The sequence below is a fragment of the Ambystoma mexicanum genome, chromosome 6p (assembly GCF_040938575.1).
Source record: "Ambystoma mexicanum isolate Mex_15411 chromosome 6p, UKY_AmexF1_1, whole genome shotgun sequence".
Classification (NCBI taxonomy): domain Eukaryota; kingdom Metazoa; phylum Chordata; class Amphibia; order Caudata; family Ambystomatidae; genus Ambystoma; species Ambystoma mexicanum.
Genome location: NC_090935.1, coordinates 1,456,829,206 through 1,456,853,228, shown reverse-complemented (window position 1 = coordinate 1,456,853,228; position 24,023 = coordinate 1,456,829,206). Strand labels below are relative to the sequence as shown.

Genomic DNA, 24,023 nt, shown 5'->3' with positions numbered 1-24,023 from the left:
CAATATCTGAGGCATTTACGACCTCGCTTATATCCTTTGAAAGGTACAGGTAGTCTGTCCTAGTGAATGTCAAATGTGGAGCCGAATAAAACGTGAACCCCATTTTGTTGGGGTGGGAACTTCGCCAGATGTCTTGTAGGCCATACACCTACATCATTTCAATCACTTCTGCACGCCTGCCACCCGGTGGTGCACCTTCTTCCGGGTTGCCAGCCCGTCTGTCCAAAATAGGATCTGCCCACAAGTTAAAGTCCCCCCCTAGGATGACATGTCCCGCGGGCTCTAGCATTATCTTCAGAATTGTGCGTTGTAGAAAGAGCGATTGACCCACATTAGGGGAATAGAGTGTAGCGAGGGTGAGAGTGATATTGTGTATCCTGCCAACCAGTACCATGGCCCTCTCTTCCACGTCAGTCCAGACATTAGTGATCTCAAAATTAGGTCCCCTTCCTTACGAGTATGCCTACACCCGCCTTCCGCAGGAGGCCAGAACTCCAATACAAGACTTTACGTACAATACAGTACAAGACTTTACGTTCCTTCCCTCGCGTATACTTGGTCTCCTGAAGGAAAAGCACGTCCAGGTGCGCTCTCTTAAATTCCATACATACTAGTGATCTTTTATTGGGCAAATGTAACCCTTTTATATTAAGTGTGCCAGCCCTGAGCAACCCAGGTCTAGTAGCTGAAGATTGTACCACCATAGCCCCCTCCCCGTTTGTTCTGTTTATGTGGTGGCCATATACAGCTGTCGTCTGTTCGTTTCTATGCTTCCTTTAAACATATTTTGGAATACCCTTGACTCTGATCGATCCTTTTCCCTGAACCCCCTCGCCCCCACCCCCAGCATTCCCCTCCCCCTGTGGCGTCTGCCCTCGCTGGGTTATATCCACCTAGCCAGTCCCGGACCACCAGTGAGGACCGTGCAAACCAAGGTCCTATCTTCGAACACCACTTCAAACAATGAGCACCCCTTTCCCCCCTCCGTCCTGCACACAACACAATTTAAACCTTCACCTTGTTTCACAATTGTCTTCCCTCGCACCCAAACGTTTAACCAGGGGCTTTTGGGTTGGGGTGTTCCCTGCAGAGTTCAGTCATCACTCCGAAGAGCATCGATTGGTAAATGTTGTTATCTGCGCCACATTAGGTCTATTACGTCTCCTGAGGGTGTCTCTTCTCAAGACACCAATTACCTTTTAAAAGCTGCGTGTTAGCCGTTCAGTGCTGTCTGGCATCAATGTTTCAGTGTTCTGCACCTGGTGAGGCATTCATCCTCGTATAGTTCCTGGATCCCAGGATTTTTTTCCGTTTTGGTCCTTGGATGCGCCATCGTCGGTCCTCTTCACATCCCTCTTCCAAATTCTGTTTGTTTCCTTGATTGCCCAACAAGTCCGCTGTGCAGTTCTTTATGTCCTTCTCAGTCTTCAATCTGACGGTATTTCCCTCCCATTCAAACGTGAGGGAGAATGGATACCCCCAGCGGTATCGGACGCCCTTTTCTTTGAGCCATTTGGTTAGGGGCACGCACGTTCTCCACATGGCAAGGGTGAGTGAGGCTAGATCTTGAAAAATTGTAATTCTTGCTGTGTCGAGGAGTGCTCTTGGCCTTATCGAGGATTCTTGCTCTGTCGGCCTAATTGTGAAACCGGACAAGGACTGTTTTTGGTCCACTTGACTCTCCCCCCGTCCTGTGTATACGGTCAATCTTTGGTTCGTGCACCATATCGTCATCGCATAGGGTTTTCAAAATCATATGGAGAGTCTTTTTCAAGTCCTGTTCGGTCTCTCCTTCCTGGGTCGGTACGCCGAAAATCTGCAGGTTGTTACGCCTTTCACGGTTTTCCAAACCGTCCATCTTCACGTGAAATTCCTCTTCTCTAGATTCTATGTCTGCAAGCCTTTGGTCCATTTGGGATTCCAGGGTATCGAGGGATGTTTGATTGTGTTCAACTCGGTCAAGCCTTTCCTCGTGTTTGTCAATTCTATGAGTTATTCCGTCAGTTTTTCCTCCAATATCTGCCCTCATGCTTTTCATCTCACTGAGAAGTGCTGCCACATCAGCTTTGGTTGCGGCTGCGTCCGCTTCTGACGCTGCCATCGTTGATTTCAGGCAAGGGACTGTTTCAAGGTGGCGCAGGGTGTAGCAGTATTGAGCCAACTTTTGACGTGTGTCCATGTGTCGGTCGTGCTGGGCTCAGGAGGTAATAGGTTGACTGATCCCTATAAGGCGTTACGTCAGCTAAACCTCTCGGAGTTACTTCCGGCTCGTAGAGTTTGTCGTTGTCTTTATGCTTGAGATAAACCTTCATCCAGCGGGTTGTCCAGGTCTCGTTCCACTTCAGTATCGTAGTTTTGAGGAGGGCACACTCGTAGTTTCGTGAGGTCAAAACCCTTCAAAACACGGAACTTGGCGCTGAACAGTGTCCATCAGTGGTGGTTTATTTAAGGGCAGACTTGGTACAAGCACGAATGAGGGGTGGATCCAATCTCGAGGGGTTTCAGATTAGTGCATCATGATGGGCAGATGGGTACTTCTCGGTTGCTGCCCTATCAAGGGCCGGTGTGAGACACCGGGAGCCGTTCACCGGAGGTCAAAGATATCGATGATCCCAGGAGGGCACACGCCCCGGTTTCAGTGGCCCAACCCTCTTGGTGGTTCTCGTGGTGGGATCTGCTCAGTGTCCATGGTGGCGCCTACTGGGTGTGTATCATTCAGTAGGTTCTGTGGGGTACACAGGCTGCGCTTATTTGTTGTTTTCTGAACGGGCCATGTCCTTTGTGGGACCAAGTTTTCCTTGTGAGCTGGGCTCTGTGGACCTATTTTCATGCAAGACAGATCCGTGAGCTTGTACATTTCAGATGACCATATGTGGATGGGCGTCCACACCGTTCCTTAGAATGTTGGAATGGCCCCGCTGTGAGCTTTTATCCGCTCTATCTCTACAATGCCCTATAGAAATCACCTTGGTGTTTTCGCCCCCCGGTGTGAAGAGTGCTGCAAAGGTTCTGTGTCAGCTTGTACCCGTATGAGCTGAGGGCTAGAAGTCTGAAGGCTTCAGAGTGATTCCAGGAAGGCCTTCATGTGTATATCTTTTATTCGTTAGTTTTGTGTACTCCTTTGGGTCTTCAGGCTCTCCTATGAGTCGTTTGGTGCTCTTTACTGGTGCGCACTAGTTGTGCGTAGCTCAGGGTGTCCAGATTCCCTAATCACTTGTGGTCCGTTATGAGAGGGAGTGGTGCCTGGTTAGCTCTGGGCCCCTCCGGGCGAGTAAGCATCGCAGGTGCCCACCTCTACTGATGTGGTCTGAAAGGCAGAGGGAGGCCAGGGGGGATCGCAACTTGCTTTCTCCCCATTGTAGGGAGCGTGCGTGTGTGGCAATGCGATGAAACTGTTACGGTGTCCAGACGGCTGCGGGTGGCGTGGGTGGATCACCTTTCTTGCGCGGGTCGCCACAGGTAGCAATCCCCAGTTACCGCACAGCGTCGTCGTACTGAGCGCTTCAGGACATGAAGCGTATCATATCCCACATGCGTTCCCCCGTAACAACTAAGGAGTCCTTTATGCGGACGTGCCGGAAAAAAGAATTTGAGCACGTGGTCACCGGCTCGTTCTGGGTTTTAGGATGCACAGCGCCCCTGATCCGCACGGGTCCAACGTGCTGCACTGGTGCGAGTTTCCCCCCCACCAAGAGTCGCCTCGGGGCAGTGTGCACTCGGCCCGGCTCAAGCAGGGTTGGGGGGGGGTCCATACAGGGGCCTGTTTGGGCAGGACTTACCTCCTCCCCGCTGGTGCCCAGCCAGGGTGCCACCTCCAAGACGTGATGCTGCCCGTTCCACGTTCCTCCTCTTAGGGTTCCTTAACTCACAATGCCGGGTATTGCAATCAAAATCCCCTTGGGGGCCAGTGCCCCTGCCCCTGCCCCTGTCCTGGCCGCCTCCGACAGCTTCAATGCCTTCCTGCGCCCTCGGAGTCCACAGCAGGGCCTTCTTTCACGGCTGCCTGCTTTCCAGTACTTTTGCTTTCCACTCCCTCTGTCGCAGCAGGTCGTAACCTGTAGTCGTCGTCTTAATCACCCGTATCTCGGTGAAATCTACACCAATTTTCGACGGGTTTCTTTCCTCAGAGGGGGTATATCTTCATAGATCAATCGCACTCCAGTTTTCAGCGGGGGTGTCCATAAGTGGGGATCAAGCCACTTTTAGGACCTGTGGGGGAAGAGCTCACTGTAATCGGTGAGCCCTCTATTGGCTAGATCGGAAAATCACTTTCAACAATTCTGCATGATGTGTCAGTTCTATATGATGGATAATTAGAACTGTGAAAGGTGGTCTTGGAGCATTTACCTTTTTCACCAGGGATGGAGGTTTGTCTGATAGGGTTTTGGGAAAAGGTTTCTCTATTTTCCTTACAAGGGTTTGTAGATGTTTGGCAATAGGCCATTAAGGTATTGGATATTAAGGGGTATTCTTCATGGAAAAATGGGGATACCAAGGCTCCTCCAATCAAGCCACGCCATCTACCCGGAGTCTCTCCTCCCATGTGATCCTCCCTCATATAGCTGCCCCCAGGGTCAGGATCAGGTAGGAGAAGGTTAACTCTGGGGGATCATTAATGACTCCACTGGATTCATCACAGTGTCCACTTTATGTGCTTAATGGATGCATCTGACAGCCTGAAGTCTATTGTATTAGAGTGCTCAAAAAGCAGGAAGCTATCCCTTCCTTCCTCAGCGTGACTGGCTAGCAGTGAAAGGCATTTAAGGCTACACACTCCCTTTAGAGCTTGGGTTAAAGTGGATGGTATCCACCCTCAAAGCGCTAGGGGCAGTGAAAGTCACTTGTTCCCCCCTCCCCCACATATGCTCTGCATCGAAGTTAATTTCAGCTCGAGAGCATTAATCTACTAAGGGCTTTACTGCAGACCTTATATTTTTACAAACATTTGTCTACCACCTTTGATGTTAATTGACACTTAGACCACATTTTTTAAGCCTTTAACCGTGAAACCATGTTACACAGTTAAAGTATTTTGGTTTGTTTTTGCTCAGTGGAGTATTTCAGTAGTTTCTAGTTAACCTACTCTTACTAATTTTGGAAGTCTTAGGTTGTCTGTCTCCTATTTGTTTTTCATTCTGGTTGTTGTTTACTCTGTCATCTGGCCGCTCTTTCAGGATTTGGTTGTGAGCACGTGCAAACTGCAGAAAAGATATCGAAGATCACCTTGGGGAGCCTTTGGTTTACCGATGTGCGAATAGTGGAGCGTAGATTGTGTAGTAGCAAAGGCACAGCACAGCGCTGGGCACCTTTACCTTCCATTCATCTTTGGCTGGCCAATGAATTTCTCACAACCATAAAAGCAGTGTATTAAAGCAAAATGGAGGGTCATTGAACAGACCAATGCAGAGTGCTAGCTGTTACTGTGCTCTGTCCCTTTCAGTAGTAGATGGCGAGAATGGAATGTCTACGATGTGAAGTGACATCGTTTCCAGATCTCCACATAGTGCATTTGCAATCCACAGTGGCTCAGTTTTCAATGTTCCTATTCATGGTGTCAGACTGCACAGAAAACACTCCAGTCTTAAGGATGGTTCAAGTGTATTAAATTCTTTGTGGAGCCTATGGCTGCCCTTTTCTCACCTTCCCATGAACCTCCTTCTTAGCCCAGGTGTATGTATCCCCCTGTTAGTTCTACCAGTTGTTGACCTCCTACTTTCTAATATCCACGTTATACCAAAGGTGTTCTCTCGGAAAGCAGGCCCACTAACTTGCTCAGCCACTTCCTAACTTTCCCTACTCTCACCACAGGTTAGTGTACTAATGGTGTAAATTAGTATGTTGTGCCTTGCTACTCTGTAATATTTACCTGGTTCCACTCACGTCGACCTTCACCTTTCCCTTCTACTCTACCTGCTCCTCGCCTGTCGCCGCCCCACCAACTTCCTGTTCCTTTGTTATTTCACTCCTCCTCTCTCCTGCCTCCACACTTTGATGTTAACTCCTTCACTTCTCCTATTCTACAACTGCTGCTCCTCCTCCCACAATACTGGTCCTCCTCCCACAATACTGGTCCTCCTCCCACACTACTAGTCCTGCTCCACACTGCTACTATTCTCTCAACACTACTACTCAATCATCTTTGTTTCACTCTGTAACCGCCCTCTCAGTCACACCTTACACTGTCCTCTCTGCACTGTGATGAATCGGTAATGATTCACTCCCCCTTCCCCTATTCCTGGCCTGGGACCGGTCCCATGTGGCATGGGAAAGGCAGACGCTTCCTGATCCCCGACCCTGGGGTTGGTGTTCTGCGGGAGGATCACATGGGTGGCGGTGGGGGGGGAGGGCGTACCGGTCAGGAGGAAGAGGAAACCCCTTATTGAAGACGCGCTGTGCAGAGGTCACGCAGTTTGAAGCAGCAAGGGAAGTGTTCCCTCACTGGAGGTTTCAGGTGGCTGGGTTGAACCTGAACCTCCCCAGGGTAGCAGAACAAGCGACTTACCCGTTGTGTTCACGGCGTGCAAGTGCTTCCGGAGCACTCCTTTGCTGTCAATATGTTCACAGCAGGCAGATTCTCTCGCGTGCCAGTGAAAGAGGTACTATTTACAATTCTGAATAGCGAACTGTTGACAACCAACGGAAGTTAAATTTGTTGAATCAAAATGAATATGCAAGCAAGCGTGTGAGTTGGTGGGAGGCCCTAAAACGCTATGGGGAATTCCTGTTAAAATCAAAAGCCTACAAGCATTGCCCAAGCCAAGAGTATTTAACAACTCAACAATATCAATACAATAAATGTTTTAAGGTGAGAGGGGATCATTGGGGAACCCAAGACTTGTAAGGCGTGCTACTCATGATTTGTGAAGTACAGATCACCAATTGGCATAAACGCGCATTGCCGAAACAAAGTATACCATGTCCTGATCACTGTTTGTCTGTTGGTGCAGAGGGGAAAGAAAGGTGGTACACAGGCTAGATTTCTGGAGAAGATTATCCAGAGGGAAAGAGCATAGTTGCCAAAGAGTCCTAAAGAGCACTGTGATTCCATGTTTCTCCGAAATGGCTTTAAAGATGTATGCCAAAGAAACCTGGTGAAGTTGTTGTTGTTCGAAGTTGGAAGTTAACTCTGAAGCACACTTTATTTTGTGAAGCACAAAGCATGCGAGTGAGTATACCCGTTATGAAATACACATGGTATCAAGAGAGGCACAGCCTCAAATATGTTGGTTTCAAAACCTTTTACTAAGGGTCCTGGGTTGGCGTAATGCCTAACTGGTACCAACACTTAAGGGATGGTTCCCTTAACTGATGTTTCTAAGGGCCGTCAAAGACTGTAAGTCGAAAGTAAAAATTAGTCTGTGTCTAAACCCATGCTTGCCCTCACCCTTTGACGAAAATGTGTTAGGAAGTCTCTTAAAAGAAAAATATTGTGATTCAACAGACAGAAGAAACCAAGCTTGGTTTCAGGTGGTCTTCTCACCAGGTGTTGGTTGGTCAGATTCACAAGAATGAGTTTGATCAACACAAGGCTGTTCATAAGACCTTCTCCACAGTTCTTGCAGTAGTTTCAAACACCTCAATGTCTTAGGTTCCTTGGGATTCCCTTCTCCAAGCTTTAACTCTTTCAACTTTAAAACCTAACTAAAGGAAATGTACACAGTTCCTCTGCAATCTTCTCGGGGTTCCCTTCCCAGGTTTTAACTCCTTCAGCATCAAAAACCAATAAATGTTCAACTTTGCCCGGCCTCTCGGGGTTCCCTTCCCTAAGCTTAGGCCCATTTCAGTTCCAAACACCAGTTCAGTTTGTCAGCATGTAACTTTCCTGCTATATACAGTTCTTTCACACATACTTCACTTCTGGGGTACAATTTTGTTACCGAGTTTACACCTTCAGAACTGTGTCCGGAATGTTCTGGCAATTCAAGATTTCCTTATTTTCTTTTGAACTGTGGAGCAAAACCTTGCTCGGATCTGGGGAAGGAAAACTCACCATGGGTTTTGAGAAGAGACGGTTGTCATAATGTGATTACATGCCATATATAGTTGTTGAATTGACCTACCATGCATTTCCTTATTGCTTTATTGAATGTACAAGTGTGAGGGCCAAATATCATTTTGTTGGAGTGCTTCCTTTTATAGTTTGTTTTAGGCAGGGAAATCCTCGGCAGGGTAGGGATAGTGAGGCGTTTATCCAACCTTTAATAACATTGTTAATTTTGAAAACTCTTTAGAAAGTTGTCTGCCTCACATTTCTAACCCCTCACAACACAGACCTCTCACACCCATGCACACTCGCTCCACAGAACCACTATTAATCCTAAGGCAATACCTCACTTGTGCCAAAACCCGTCTCCAAAATCTGCTGCTCACTCCTTCCTCCTGCTAGTCGCCATCCACCTCTTCCTCACTTGATTCACCCATTCTTCCTGTTTCCTGCCCCCTGTTTTTATATATCCTCCCCTGGTAAGGGTTGACCCCCGCCCCTATCCAATCTCGTTGCTTTCGTCCCCATCCCCTTCTGTGTATTTGTGCAAAGATGCCTAAAAGCGGGTTTTAGCCCTGCCTGCTTTCTCTGTGCAGGTTTGCTGTACAGTACCGGTAGATCTGGCAGGGATGGAATACCTATGTCAAAGTTCGTTCTCGCGGTCACAGTGACAGTGATCTCTAGGGTAAGTCTGGGGAACCTTTCCCTCTCAAGTCTATGGCAGTTCAGTGGATTGTTTGTTGCGGGACTACTGACTGTCATTGCCGGTCACATTCATTGTACAGCCTCTTGATGCATGAGCATGGCTGCTCTTTGCTGCTGCATGGCTCCAGTGGGTGTCTCTCTCATTAACCACTCAGTCAGACTGATAAGATCTCTGCAGCACTGGAGCTTCGTTCGTGCAGGTAACTGCTTAAGGTTTTTTCTGGTTTCTCTTCTTGCATCTCAGTGCTTGCTGGGTTCTCTTCTTTCTCTCGTGTGCTGGCATCTGAAACAGTAAAAGAATACTGCTGAGCACAGGCACTCTGAGGCATGGCTGTAGTCCTGTTTCTGTTCAAATACAGGCACACAAAGGAGATGGGGGTGGGGGGCACTAATTGGGGCGCTCTCTGTTGCCACAGTCAATCTCAGTGTTTGGGACTGGCTCTGGCATTCACCGTGGCATCCATCCAGCAGAGACGTGTTCATGCTCCCCACCCCCCTCTTTTGACACTGCCTATTTATTGGCCTTGTCACAACATATTGTGCAGAGAAATTTGTGTTGAAAAGCAAAAAATGTTCACTTCATTAAAGTCGTTTTCTCAGGAGTACGTATATTTTACCTTTTGATGCAGGGCCAGCAGTCATCATCCCAGTAACTTCCATGAGCGTTAAAGATGAGGTGGATCCTTATTCCGTGGATCATCAGGATTCTGAGAGGAGAGTAAATGTAATTTCTCCCACAGGTGAGTCCATTTTGCTAATTCACAAAATGCACACCACGTATGTGACCCCTATCTCCTACACAGACAAGTTTGCAGAATAAAAAGGAAGCTGAGCAAAGATAAGGGGATGAGAAGGAGGGAATGGGTGCTGTATACCAAAGGGAGGGAGCAGTTCAGCAGGGGGTGCAGAGGTGATCATATGGGTGTATGTTAGTCCTGTTAAGTGGATCATAGTTTTATGGCGCAGAAAATTGGGGTGTGTGCCAAAGGGTATGCAGTGATTATATCGAATACAAAAAAACTCATGAAAAAATTAAAAACGACTAATTCCAAAACAGCTAATTTTGAAAAAAACTAAAAATGGGGTTGGGAGAGGGAATAGTGATTTTGGGGATGGGGGAAAAGTATTTTTTTAAAGGGCTTGGGGATTGGAGGGGGGGAATTTGGGCTGGAACCCCACCCCAAAACAATGAAAAATGAATGTTATATTTTCTATTTTATTTTGTATTAGTTATTATTTCATTAGTTATAATTGCATGTAACCGTGCTAAAATGTTTGGGGTGAATTGAACTATGTTTGAAGGCAGATCTGGACAATAGTCAAATACCACACGTTGTGATACTTGGATGCTTGAGGGGCTTTGGGTGTGCTCAGGCAAACCCTTAACGTTTGGTGGATCATTTACCCAATAATACATAAAAAATGTTCCCCAAGGTGAACTCCAGAATAATAATTCTGGGACTGCCAAGCCTGGTGACTGAGTGTGGCCCAGTCAAGAAAAGACTGGAAGGTGGTGACAGTGGAAAACCAAGGTTTGGGAGGGTTTAGCACAGTCTGAGTGACATAGTAAAATATTGAAACACTGGCACCATGAAAGTGAGATGATATTGTTAGGTATTTACTCCATGTTCACGTCCATGCATTCTTTTCCTTTTACCTAAATCATACACCCATGGGCGCTCTACCCTATTTCTCTGAGCTCAATGGTTGGGCTTGAGCAAAGTGTTTATTGTACATTTTGAAGTACTTCAGAGCAAAGGCATCAATTTCACTCGTAGTCTGCCATCTACTCCTGAGCATGATGTTGCTGCAAAGTTTGCCTCTCTTGCCCCACCAGTGTGGATACAAAGATGGCACACAGCTGTCCCATACTCTAAGACGTTTGAAACCAGGTCATCCAACCGCTCCATGATGGAACCAATAAAGGTGGTAAATGAAGGATTGCAGAGTTGTCCCTCAGGTAGTCAGCAAGTATCCAGGTTAGAGGGCTGCTATATTTCTTAAAGAGAAGTGTGGCTCCTAATACCTGGTGGCCAGTGTCTACAGTCAAGTTCAGGAGGACCATTACCTTCCTAAGGGAGAAACCTCCCCCCAAAAAGAAAGCCCATGGGAGAGGTTAATGGTGTAGGAGAGAAGTGAGTAATTTCCCGAAGACTTTGGGCCTCGTTCACAGTTCTGTGCACAGAGCGACGCTGAGATAAAGCATATATTGGGTGTGCATACACCCGGCATGGCACAGGAATCGGACGGACCCAAATGCAAATCCTTCAGCAGGGAATGAAATTGGGTAGCCTGCACTTTGGGCATGAACACTACCAAACAGATTGCACTTAACCCCAAACATTGTAGTCAAAACGCCAACGCTGCAGACTGCCATGATGCCCCAGCCTGACCCTAACATAGTAGATCATCTTTTTATAACCTCAGACCACAGGGACTGGGGCCAGAGCCTATCTAGCACATTGAATCACATGCAGCATTTCAGATTAAGTAGTAGAAATGTGTGCAAGCGGGGAAGAGTTGGAACCATTAGACAATGACGAAACAAAATTAATGAGGAAATGGACTAAGACACCAGCAAGGACAAAGAAGTGTACTGGAGAAGCCCAATGAACAGTGACAAAACCTTCTGTAAAAGGCCACAAGGTGGCTACTGCCCAACTTGCACTTCGTCCCAGGACTTGGAACTACAGGGAATCCAAGGGTTTGAGCATGCTCAGAGTAAACACCGTACCCGTCCAGGTCACCAGGGGAAATACATTAATCTCAAGTTCTACATAAGGGCCAGCTCTCGGTACAGCAAGGAAAGGGAGTTTCAGAGTTGCAGGGTGGGAGTTTAGTGGTGGAGAAGGAGTGTTCGAGGAAGCTGGTGGAATGAGCAAAAGAATCAGGAGGAATGAAGCTAGAGAGGTAGCCAGAGAACAGGAGAAGTTGAAGGTGGTGGAGGATAAAAAGGTGGTATGGAGAGATATTGGGAGGAGAAAGCCGTAGTGTGGAAACAAAGGGGAGTTGGGGAGGAGGAATTCCAGTGAAGGGGAGGAGAGGCAGAAAACCAGTGAAGGAGAAGAGAAAGATTAAAGGAGTGTCGAGGAGGATAGACAGAAAACCAGACAAGAAAATAGGAAGGCGAAAGGGTGTTTGGAAGAAGAGACGTAGGCTTAAAAATTGCCAGGACGTGGGGGCTAATTAGCTCCTGCTTGTAACCTAGAAGGGTTTGGTGAGGCTGACCCTAACAGCTACCTGGACCTCCTTTTGGCTCCCTAACCAACTGGTGCCATACAAACATACTTACCTGACATTAACTTTGTGTGATTGGGAGGGTATATAAAGAAGAATTAGGACAGATGTAGAAGATTTTTAAAGCATGATGGGTTCTATATTATGGACACCAGGTTAATGTGTGGACGTTAGATTTGTGACCTGTGATTTACTAGCCCCTCACTCCAGAGGCAGCTCCTTCTTACTGGGTGATGCCTGATGACCATAAACTGCATTTAGCTCATCAAATCTTTATTTTGATCCTTGGAGGCAGAAGACTAGTAATTGAGAGGAGGAAGAGAAATAAATGGTGATGAGAGGCAGAAGCACAGTAAAGGGAGAGGTGATGTCTAAAAGGAATGGTGAGGCTTGACGGAAGACCAGTGAAGGAGAGGTACAGTGTAATGGATTAGTGTGGACTTGAGGACATAAACCAGATGAACAAAGGAGGAGGCTAACTTCAGAACAGAGGAAGTTGAAGGAGACATTGGAGGAGAGACATTAGTATATCAAGGAAGAGGTTGAGAGGAGAGTTGGAAGAGGTGGTCTGCATTCAGGAGGCGGTTGGAGGAGAGGGCACATCAAGCCCTAAGCAGACCAAGGTGGCAGAGGTTCCAGAAGCAAAACCTAATGCAAGAAAGGGGGACCCTGGGAAGGGTAGAGAAACAAACATGTGGCAGAGCATCAAGGAGATGAGATCAGACTCTGAGGGGTGGAAGAGGTCCGTTTTGGCATGATACTGCTGTGACTCGTCATTGAGGTAGAATAGAACAGGGGGTTTGAGGATTAGGGTCCCAACCTCAAGGCCTGACAGGGAGGAGTGCGCCCTGACCAACCTATGGAAAGGCCCAGGTATCCATTCTCAAGGCAGGAATTTCTGGGAGCCATTTCCACCTCGTCCATTCCAAGCTGCCACCACTGCCCGGGCTTAATGTGCAGACACATGCAGGGCTCTGAGACCCAGTCACAACTTTCTTCAATGAGGTCAGGACGAGAGGAGGAAAAATATCAACTGGTGACTGAACCAGGGAAGAAGTGTCACCTGGGGACTAAGCCAGAGAACATAAGACGTCATAGGACTAACCCAGGAAAGAATCGTAAAGCCTTTGTCACAGTCCCAGGGAAACTTGTGAAACCCCACCATTTTAACAATGAAAATAACGTGCATTAAAAGTTGATTTCTGTTTGCATTCTAACAAAAGAGAGGTCCTGACATGTGGAGTTTGTAAGTGAAACTGTTGAGTTATTGTATGAAATTCCCACATAATGTGCATCCAAAAAAAGGCATATGGCATTCTGGATGCCCAACTCATTAACTGATGATTGGAGTGGGAGAGAAGACTCCTCCCGACTGAAATGAAGTGGATGGTCCCATGAAAGGAGAGACTCATGGTGGCCTACCTGTAGGTCCTACTTGAAAGTGTGACGAGTTAAAAGAAAATGGATTGGAAGTACCGGTCATTCATCTTAAAGGAGCAGAAAGCAGTGTTCAGTAATTAGTTTAAACTTCTTTTTATTAACACAAAATGATGCACAATTCATCAGTATGTGTAACAGTAGGTGAAGTATTCAGTAATTTAATTGATTAAATGTAACCTTTGCATAGCGCACTAAAGCCTTAAGCACCAAGCCGCTGCTTACATAAGAAGAATACAACATAGAGGCAAGGCAGTACATTAATGTTTACTAGTTGCAGAAAAGATTGTCCGTGATTTCGGTGGGGACACGTTAGCAGACATAGTTAGTTTCCCAATCTTGAGAAAAGACACATTTTAAGGTGCTTACGGAAGGACCAGTATGACATTTCTGATCTTAATGATGGTGGTAGGGCGTTCCAGTACTTCGCCGCGATCGCCGGGAAGCTAATACCTTCTGATCTTTGAAGTTTGACTCTCAGGGTGGTGAGGCGTCAAGTGTATGAAGAGTGGGTAGGTCTGGTAGCTTGAGCTTTGAACTTTTGCGACAAATATTTAGGGGCAACGCTGGAGATGCACTTGTGGGTGATGGCAAAAGTTTTAAACAATACGCGATCAGGGATAGGTAACCAGTGCACATTTCTGCGGAAATATTATCTTTTTTTGGAATGTTCAATGCTTCTCTCAATGCATTGTTTTGGATAATTTGCAGCTTGTTGCTGTTGCGAGAGCAGGTGTCGGCAAGTCGGGAGTTTCATTAGTCGAGTTTGGATCCTATTAGTGCTCTTGCTAATGTGATGCAGCTGTCTGGGGAGAGGAAAGGTCTGCTGGCATTGATTAATTTGGTAGTATAGGCTGTTGGAGAGGCAATTGCATTGACTTGCTTGGAAAGAGACAGGTTGGAATCCAAGTAGACTCTGAGGGCTTTGACTTCCTCCTAGACTGGGATATTGATGCCATCAATCACGAAGGATTTGTAAGCTCTGTCAAGTCTGTTTAACTGAAGTTGCAAGACAATCAAACAACTCAGTCTTGTCATCATTAAAGCTAAGTGAGTGATTTGCCATCCAGGCCTGAATGGTGTGATACACCTCGCCCAGAGTGTTGGTGTCAGTGGAGTAGTTTCCTGTGAGGGGTAGAAAGATCTGGGTATCATCTGCATAATTGGTGTAGGAGATACCCTGAGTGTCGAAGGTTGAGGAGTGGCTTGGTGAAGAAGACATAAAGCGTGGGTGTGGCATAGGAGCCCTGAGGGACACCACAGGTGACAGGGTTGGCTGTGCTGCGGCAGAAGGTGAGAAAACTCTCATGGTTCTATTGGAGAGGAAAGAAGAGATCCAAGTAGTTGCTTCAGCTGAGAAATTGGCTGCTGAGGAAAGGTGATCGCAGAGAATTTGGCAGTCAACCAAATCGAAGGGCGCAGAGAGAACCAGTAAGAGAAGGAGAGCCATATTGCGGTGTCTTTGAAATTCATCCATTTGATTCTTTATGTCAAAAAGTGCTGATTCTGTCCCGTGACCTGTTCGCAATACAGATTGGCGTAGGTCCAAGAGGTTGTTAGATTCCAAGTGAACCTGAATGTAAGCTGCTCTGTCCAGAATTTTGGAGAGCAACGGGACGGTTGTGATGGGACGATAGTTGTTCGGGATATTTCGGTCTAGAATGTTTTTTAGTAGGGGCAGGTTCCAATCATCTTTTAAGCTAGCTGGAACTGTGCTGCAGGAGAATGAAGAATTGTTAAGAGAGGCAATGAAAGGTGCAACTGCTTCCGCGCAGTCTTTGATGACTGGGGCCGGGCATATATCCCCTTGGTATCTGGAAGGTTTGAGGCTTTTTATAATGTTACTTCCAGATCTGAGACCGGTTTGAAGACAAAAGGGTGATTGTTGTGTTGGGACAGATGAGGAAACGGCATCAGTGATGAGTCTGTTGGAATCAAATTGTTTTTCTTTGAGATCTTTTTTTGAAGCAAAACTGTTTTGTCGTGAAGGGTGGTTTGTATGTTAGTGCACCAGATGATGTCTTTTGAGCAGTTATTGGGCGGGGGAGATGGAGATTCCAGTTCCTGTAGTGTGGCGTAGAGCTCTCTAGTTGATCAATTGTCTTTGCCAATCTGGAAATTATACGTGGAGCTTTTTGCATCGATTATGTCCAATTTGTAGTGTTTTGCTAGTTGTAGTGTGTTTTGTTAGCAGCTGCAGGGTGTGAAAAAATAGAGGGTGTTTCACAACCTAGTCCCCGGGGATCCCGTACTCGAGTGGCCAGGGAAAGGCCATTGCTTTTAGATCCCGACCCTGGGGGTGGACAAGCAAGGGAAGGTCACCTGGGTAGGGGGTCCTTGTGGAGTGGGGGAGAAGCACCTGATGGTGAGACATGGTATCCCCTTTTTCCACAACCCATCTAACCCCTATCCCTGCTTATTTTATGGGAAACTACTGCTCCCATAATTCCTCCCCATGTCACATTGACAACACTACTGAGCCGAGGAGGAATGAGGCCAGGAAGATTACCTCTACTGACTTACATTCGCTCTGTCCCTTTAATGAGACCAGGCAGAGTCAGGCACGTAATCCTAACTACACACAGATGCCACTTGTTAACACTCCCTGTCAGGATAAAAGGTGGTGCGCACAGGCACACTCTGAGCGAGGTTGGGTTTAAGAAGGAGCTGCTCTTTTGGGGCTGATGCGAACCAGGCTATGGAAGTTGAAAGGCCAAGGGGCTGATCGGCAGCTGCAATGAACGAGAGAGAACCAGGTGAGAATTCCCTACTTTCGGGAAGCCATAAGCGTTTCAAGACTTTAACTGAGTGAGCGGAAAGGAGAAACCTTCAAGATGCTTCAGAGCGGCCCGCTACCCACCTGGGTAAACGACTGAGTTGGGGAAGAGCAGAGGAGGCATTGGTAACGGCCTTGAATGCTATATGAATGGCGTTGAAGAGAGAAGCCGAATTAATAGGTCCTGTGAGTTATCGAAGGCAACAAAAGCCTGGTTTGTGTTAAATGCAAAAGTAACTGTTATCAAAAAAGGTTGCGCGTGTTGCCGATAAAACACATAATGGAAAGGACAATTGCTGAATGATGAAGAAAGTATATAAAGTAGCAGAGCGATTATGCGAGGCGGAACCGAACATTCGAAAGTCTCTGTGAAATGTTCTGAGATGAAGTGTATTAAACGGGAACCGAAGGCAAGAAAGGATCTGCGATCCTGAGCGAAAGTTGAATAAGTGAAAAGCAAAGTACGTGAACTCTGAATATGCCAAGAGGGCAAAGTAAAGAGAATAAAACTACAAGTACCAAGAAACATTGGTGTTGCGAGATGAGTAATATGGTTGAATTATTTAAAAAGAAGTCGAAGTGGTCTTGCAGAGGTCTACGTAAAAGCCTTGCAGTTTCTAAAGTCTTCGACAGTAAAAGATACAAAGACAAAACATGGTGAAGGGAATCCTCGCAAAGAGAAAGATAGGCTCGAGCCCAGTGGAGGGAAGCCTGTGCTGAACTGTGGCAAAGTAAAAGTCAAGAGTGTGTTTGAGTAAGCCAGAATGTGCAAGACTGATATAACTGTGCCATCCATCTATCCTTTTTAAGAAAAACTTGAGACCCTGTGTTGCTGAACGTGTGGAAGGAAGTTGTTTCCGAAGTCGTTCTGACATTTCCTTTAAGACACTATTTTTCCTTTGGTATTCCCTGAACACATTTGTCAATTGAGAAGGAGGGCAAGGTTAGTTTGTTTTAGTATAGACCTTTTTATTTTGACTAGACTGATTTGGATATGTTTGTATTTTGTTTAATGGTCGAGAGTACTCCCATTCTAGAGTTTGGGCCAGCTAGGAATTCTACCAACCCAAACAAAATGCCAAAATAAACGTTTTTGAAACTTGTATCCATTGTGTCTGTGTCTACTATTGATACCATGTTTTCCTTAAAAGGGTTGTTCCTGTTTGTCCGTGTAGAGTATTTTTAAGGCTGGAGTGAACAAGGTATTGAGGTGGCCCTGTGGCCTGGCTTTGCGGGTCCCCAATGGAGCAATGGTGTCTAGAGCCTGTACTAAGGAAAGATTATAAGTCTCAATCAACAAGGCTGGGTTACTAGAGGTGACTTCAGGTACAGTGAGAGAATTTAGGAGAGGCAGGATACGTGCTCGGGTAATATTTCTGGTGCGCATGACCAGTGAATCGGTTGGTGTGGCAATTGGTAGGTTCACGGTAGCGATGCTGAAGGAAATGATGTTCTCCAGCATGGGGTCTGGCATGGATTCACATGCGCATGAATAGTCCCTGTGGTCAGGCTGGGAATCCTCCGTAAAGAAAAATCAGTTTCATTTCTGAAATGTCTTTCTCCTAACAACCACTCACTGGTCTCTGGGTCATACTGCCGCCAGCCAATGACTGCCCTCTACCTAAGCCCCTCCTCTGACAGCCATCTTCAGATTTTTACCGTATGTTAGAGTGGTGGGAGTCCTCGTGATTAGCTCTCGGCTTTTTACTGCGTTTTGCGCTTTTTCCGGTCAATCGAGCCCAAGCTCCATCATCCGACTAACGGGGACCTGTTTTTCAGAACTATCTACACCACTCAAGGGTGATTTATCGTCAAGTTCCCTTCTTGGAGGATTCCGGAAGATTCTTTGAGGCCTACTCAGCGTGGACATGGCTGAAGATAAAGGAGACTTGACGCCTCTGTTCAAGATCTGCCCTGGATGTGGACTACGGAACCTTTTCCTGGACGATGGGCACTCCCTGTGCCTTTACTGCCTATATTCCGACCAAACGCACGTGGAGGAGACCTGTGCATTCTGCAAGGATATGGTGCCTCACACCATGAAGGACAGTCGCAAGTGGCTCTCCGAGTGGCTCCAGACGAAGATCCTGGGGCAGCAAGCCTCACCCAGCAAGAGGAAATTTGAGCGGCCTTCTCAGACCTTTGAGGGCGCTCTGGCGACATGGGCCCAACATTAAGGCAAAGCACCGCAAGTACCGTTGGGACGGGCTCCTCGGCGGCCAGGTTGGGAACGGCATCTCCGGCACCCTCAACCACGAGCCAACACTCCACTTCAGCGAAGAAGAGGAAGTCGGACCATCCGGGTAAACTTCTGTAGAAGTCCCAGCCGACTCTGACGGAGAAAGCAAAGGGGAGCGGGTTGCTGACCCACCCCACCCCCCCACGGTGAAGGCCTCAAGCGCGCCCAAGGTCATGAAGGCCCAGGTTCACCAGGCAATATCTTCCCTTGAAGGAGTGGTGTCATCCCTATCGAAGGCCGCGGATGTGTATACGTAGGAGGTGGCCCCTAAAACGAGAGTTTCCCTGCCTGCTCAGAGGGAATAGTCTTTTCTACTCATTGAGAAGACACCAGTGAAGACGATGTAGATCATCTCCCCTAGACCGTCCTTGCTGGTCGAGCAGAAATGGGGGTGGGGGCAGGTAGTCCTGCAGGGCACAGACATCTCCTCCGAGGAGAAGCTTTCTGGTCTGAAGACCGTACTGGATAAGAAGTTTGTCACGGCCAGGTCCTATGGGAAGGACCCCGGCAAGGCCGATGTAGAGAGCAGCGAGGAAACTGATGAGGAGCAGCAGGGCGGTGAGGAGCCAGAGGACATCGCGCCACTGCCACCGCTCCCGTTGCAGCCACCAGAGCAACCGCCACCACCGCCAGCGGACGTGTCGGCAGACATCTTGCAGGCACTGCACACCTTGTGCTCAGAGATCCGGACAAGGATGCCCCTGTCGCCAGCAGGAGATCCCGCGGCACCTAGGCTGTCGGGGGAACCCCCCTGTCAAGAGAAGGAGTCCATCCTCCATCTCCTTGCCATCCCTTGCCGCCATCCCCCCCTCCCCCCCCTCTGAGGGACGATACAGAATCGGATACGGCAACAACGGGTACGGACAACGACAGAGTGGACCTCCCGACGCCAGTGCCCAGGGCCTCACCGCCTGACGAGATTGGTTCTTTACATGCCATGATCACTAGGGCCTCGGAAATGTTTCAACTGGCCCCCAAGGAAAAAGAAGGCTTCCTGTACCAGCGCCGGGAGGCCAAGAGGAAGACTGTGCTTTCGATCCCTCTATTAGATGACATTTGGGACAAGGGACTGTCCCTTTATGAAGAACCCATCCTCGGACCGGTATGAGAAGTACAGAGTGCCAGACTCTGCACCCAAGTGTCTCAGATTCCCAACCGTCCCCGGACTCGGTGGTCTCGACGACGGCGAAGAAGTCTTCCGGATCTTCGACGTCCTCTTCCCCCACAGACATGAGGGAAAGAAGCTGGACGCCATGGGACGACGGGTCATCTCATCGGCTGCGGCGACGATCAAGGCGGCCAATGTCTTGGCCATCGTGGCCCGTTATGACAGGGAGCTATGGTTCAAGATCGCTCCACTCCTGGACTTCCTTCCCGACGACAAGAGCAGAAGCGCTGGAGATCCTGCAAGAAGGCGAGGTGGCATCGGACCATGCCATCACGGTGGCCACGGACATCGCCAACACGGGATTCCATCAAATGGGCAACAGCGTTTGCCTTTGCCGGCAGTGTTGGTTGAGGGCAACTAGCTTCCAGGATGTACAGTCGAGGGTGTTGGACATGCCCTTTGACGGGGACCCCTTATTCGGCAAGACTGTGGATGAGACTCTTCAGGCCATCAAGGCAGATACCGAGACGGCTTAGGTGTTGGGCACGCTCCAGCAGCGACTGCCGTCCTTTCGGACCTCCGGAGGAAAGTCCCAGAGATACTCCAAAGGTTTTGGTGGTGGCTCATCATCCTATCGTCAACTGTCCCGCTCTTCGGCTCAGGAAGCCTACAGGGGCCGCAGCAAGTCCGGAGGAGGTCGCCGTCGTCGCCAAGGTCCCCTAGGTGGTGCCCCCACGGCAAAGCAGGATTGAACCGGCCATGACGTCGGGCCCCCACTCGTGCACCTCGGTGTGAGGCTGGCTGGCGGACTTCGTCAGCACGTGGAAGTCCATCTCTACTGACCGTTGGGTGCTGGACAGCTTGGCCCACGGGCGCACCTACACATTGTATGTAATTTCTGTAAATACTTGTGCCTTCCTGCTTATCTGTAATTTATATGTATATTACCTTATTTGTAAACATTATGTACAAAGGTACCTTTTTACCTTGTCGAATTCCTGTAACTAAGCCTTGCATGTTCTTGTACTGCTGCGCACGGTTACCCTTGGGTCTGACGCGCATTATAAACAATAAAACAAACAACAAACAAACCATGGAATTTCAACTGAAGTGTCCGTGCATTTCACCGGTGGCCAGGAAGGAACACCATGTCCCTCAACTTCTTCTGGAGGTACGGGCCATGCTGAAGAAGGGCACGATAGAACTCGTCCCAAAAAGGCTCTGGAGTGTACCTCCGATACGTCCTAGTCAGAAAGAAGACTGGCGGTTGGAGACCCATACTGGACCTCCGCCGCCTCAACAAGTACATCCGGTCCCAGAAGTTTCGGATGGTCACCCTTCAGCACGTGCTGGGACAACTGGAAGAAGGAGATTTCCTATTGTTGCTGGATCTGGAGGATGCCTATTTCCACATCCCCATTCACAAGGCACAATGCAAGTTTCTGCGCTTCGTGGTCCAAGGGCAGCATTACAAATTCAAGGCCCTCCCCTTCAGATTGAAGTCGGCACCAAGGGTTTTGACCAAGTGTTTGGCGCCAGTGGCGGTGCGATTGCGCCTGCAGGGGATTCGCGTCTACCCCTCCTAGGACGATTGGCTCATCCGAGCGAAGTCAAGAGAGACCGCCGTCGAGCACATGGCGGGGACCGTCAGACTACTCACAGAACTGGGGTTCTCGATAAACTTTGCTAAGAGATGCTTGGTGCCATCGCAGGGCACGCTGTTTCTGGGGTCCCGGCACAACATGGTTTCGTGCGTGGCGTTCCTGTCGGAGGCAAGAATAGCGGCCATCCTGGGCAAGTTACGGCTGTTGACCGTGAAGATCGCAAGGGTGAGGTCCATCAAGTCCCTCCTCGGCATGATGTCTTTTTGCATATATCTCGTGCGCCTGTCCAGGCTGCGGGTGCGACTGCTTCAGGAGTTCCTGGACGCCTGTTGGATCCAGGTTTCAGGAAGCTTCGAGGACAAGATCACCCTCGACAAGAGTTTCCGTCGAGCGATAAGGTGGTGGGGTGTCTGTCCGCATGCATCTGTCGGCAGGCGCGTATTTACAGACTCCCACCCCCTCATCGGGAGACAGACGCATCCCCGGAGGGATGGGGTGCGCACACCGGTCATCTCCACACAAGAGGCCTGTGGCTACCAAGGAGAAGTTGCACATCAACGTTTGGAGCTACGGGCCGTGTTGTGGGCCCTCAAGTCTTTCCTTCCGCCCCTCATGGGCAAGGTGCTGCAGATCTTCACAGACAACACCACCACGATGTTTTACATCCGGATGCAGGGGGGCACCAGATTCCCGGCGCTCCCCAAAGAAGCGCAGGACCTATGGCGATGGGCCGTCGCCCAGGAGATGTTCCTCGTCCCATTTCACCTGGCAGGAGTGAAGAACACAGTTGCCGGCTTTATCAGCAGGGAGCTGTGCTCGTGCCACGAGTGGGAGCTTCGGCAAGACCAAGTGGATCTTCTATTCCGATGATGGAGCAATCCCCACGTCGATCTGTTTGCGACGGCGACAAATGCCAGAGGTTCGCCAGCAGGTTTCCCCAGCCGGAGAGGATGGTGGTTGCATTCTCCGTCTCCTCGGCCTGTTCCTCTATGCGTTTCCCCCCTTGCCGTTGCTTTCTGCGACTCCTCAATCAATTCAGACGGTCCCGGTGCAGGATGATCCTCGTTGCACCGGCGTGGCCGAGGCAGATATGGTACCAGGACCTTCTGGACATGACAGCGTATCCCAGCCAGTCAAGCTTCCGGCAGGCGCAGATCTTCTTGCCAGGAAAGGGGGCGCGATTCTGCACCACGACCCAGGGTCGCTGAACTTGCAGGCCTGGCTCCTGCAGCACTAGAGTTTGGTGGGTACGGTCTCCCGGCGGACTGCATGGAAGTGCTTGCCAAGGCCAGGCCTTCGTCGTGCTTGCCAAGGCCGGGCCTTCGCCTACACTGAAATGCTATGGACATAAGTGGAAGAGGTTCGCCGTCTGGTGCCATGCACATAAACTCGACCCTCTACGGATTACGGCTCCGCAGGCGCTGCCGGCCAAGGCAGGGTTGGCCCATGTTTCCATCATGGGTCTTCTGGCGGCTATCTCCCGCTACACCAGAACTCCGGGGCGGTCGTCGTTCTGGTCACACCGCCTGGTCAAGGAATTCATAAAAGGACTTTTCCGTTTGTTCCCACCAGTGAAGGCTCCAGTTCTGGGGTGGGAGCTCAATGTGGTGCTGCCTAGGCTCATGGGTCCCCCGTTCGAGCCTATGCATTTGGCACTGGTGAAGTTTTTATGGTGGAAGACAGCGTTTCTTGTGGCAATCACCTCTGCACGTCGAGTGGGAGAGATCCAGGCCCTCTCTTGTAAACCCCCTTACTTCACATTCCACTAGACAAGGGTAGGGCTACGGACACACCCCTCTTTCATGCCCAAGGTGCCATCGGACTTCCATCTGAATGAGCCCTTGCTGCTGCCTGTTTTCTTCCCGTCCCCTTTGTTGCCGGCTGAGAGGACTTTGCATTCGCTGGATGTGGCTAGAGCGCTGAAGATCTACGTGTTCCGCACAAAGTGTTTTCGGAAGACATCACAGCTGTTTGTGATCTTTGGCCCTGTGAACCAAGGAAAGGCCCTCTCCAAGGCTTCCATTTCCAGGTGGCTCTCCGGCTGCATCACCCATTGTCACTGGTTGGCGAACCGACCGTTGCCTGGATGTCCGAGAGCCCATCCGAACAGAGCGATCACTGCAACTACGGCGTTCCTGTCTGGTGTGCCCCTGTATCCCTGCTTGACATCTGCAGGGCTGCTACGTGGAGGTCGACGCGCACGTTCACGAAATTCTACTGCGTCGACCGGGATTCCAGGGAGGAGTCCAGAGTCGGCAAAGCAGTGCTGCGCAACCGTTCGCTTGAAGGTGAGCCTGGTGAGGAGGGATGCTTAATGTTGACATGTTGAGATGCTTAATGTTGAGCCTTGCCACCTCCCATGGTTGTCCATGTGTGTACTGCTATGTATTATTTATTCATGAGCTTGTGAATCCATGCCAGACACATGCTGGAGAACAGTTACAGGTAAGTAACTTGTTCCTTATCTGACATTTTGGAGGAGCATCTTTCTCACACCTTGCTCCTTATACATGGAATTCCCTACCAAAAAACATACACAATACAAGGGATCATCTGGAATTCAGAAAACGACTAACAACTTGGCTCTTCACCCACAATCGGATGGGAATGAGTACGAATCCTAAATTCTGGCAGAAACAGGATGCCCTGGGAGGAACCTACAATCCATTGCCTAACCATCCCCAACCGGTGGGCGTAGGGAGGTGATTTTGGACCTCTCGTGCGCACACTGCCAAGTTTACAGAGGAATTAGAGGAATACCACAGTAGGCAGGCCCCCGCCCCCAACTAGAAGTCAAGGGAGAGACCCATACCCTTCCTAACCTAACCATCTCTAACCCTAGAGCGGGGGGACACACCTCCACGACCCTTGTCCACATACCGCTAGACTTCTACAGAAGATAAGTACCACACTGCAACGTACCTGCCAACTAG

At 49.0% G+C, this 24,023-nt stretch overlaps 1 protein-coding gene across 4 annotated transcripts in view; it reads left to right on the top strand.

The window, feature by feature from the left end:
- LOC138510527 (zinc finger protein 454-like) overlaps positions 1–24,023 on the top strand; it is a 628,028-nt gene that overhangs the window by 172,947 nt on the left and 431,058 nt on the right. For all 4 annotated transcript variants that reach the window (XM_069626245.1, XM_069626246.1, XM_069626248.1 and 1 more), the window contains exon 5: positions 9,319–9,429. In XM_069626245.1, coding sequence (XP_069482346.1) covers positions 9,319–9,429 — 111 coding nt within the window. The remainder of the gene's footprint in view (positions 1–9,318; positions 9,430–24,023) is intronic.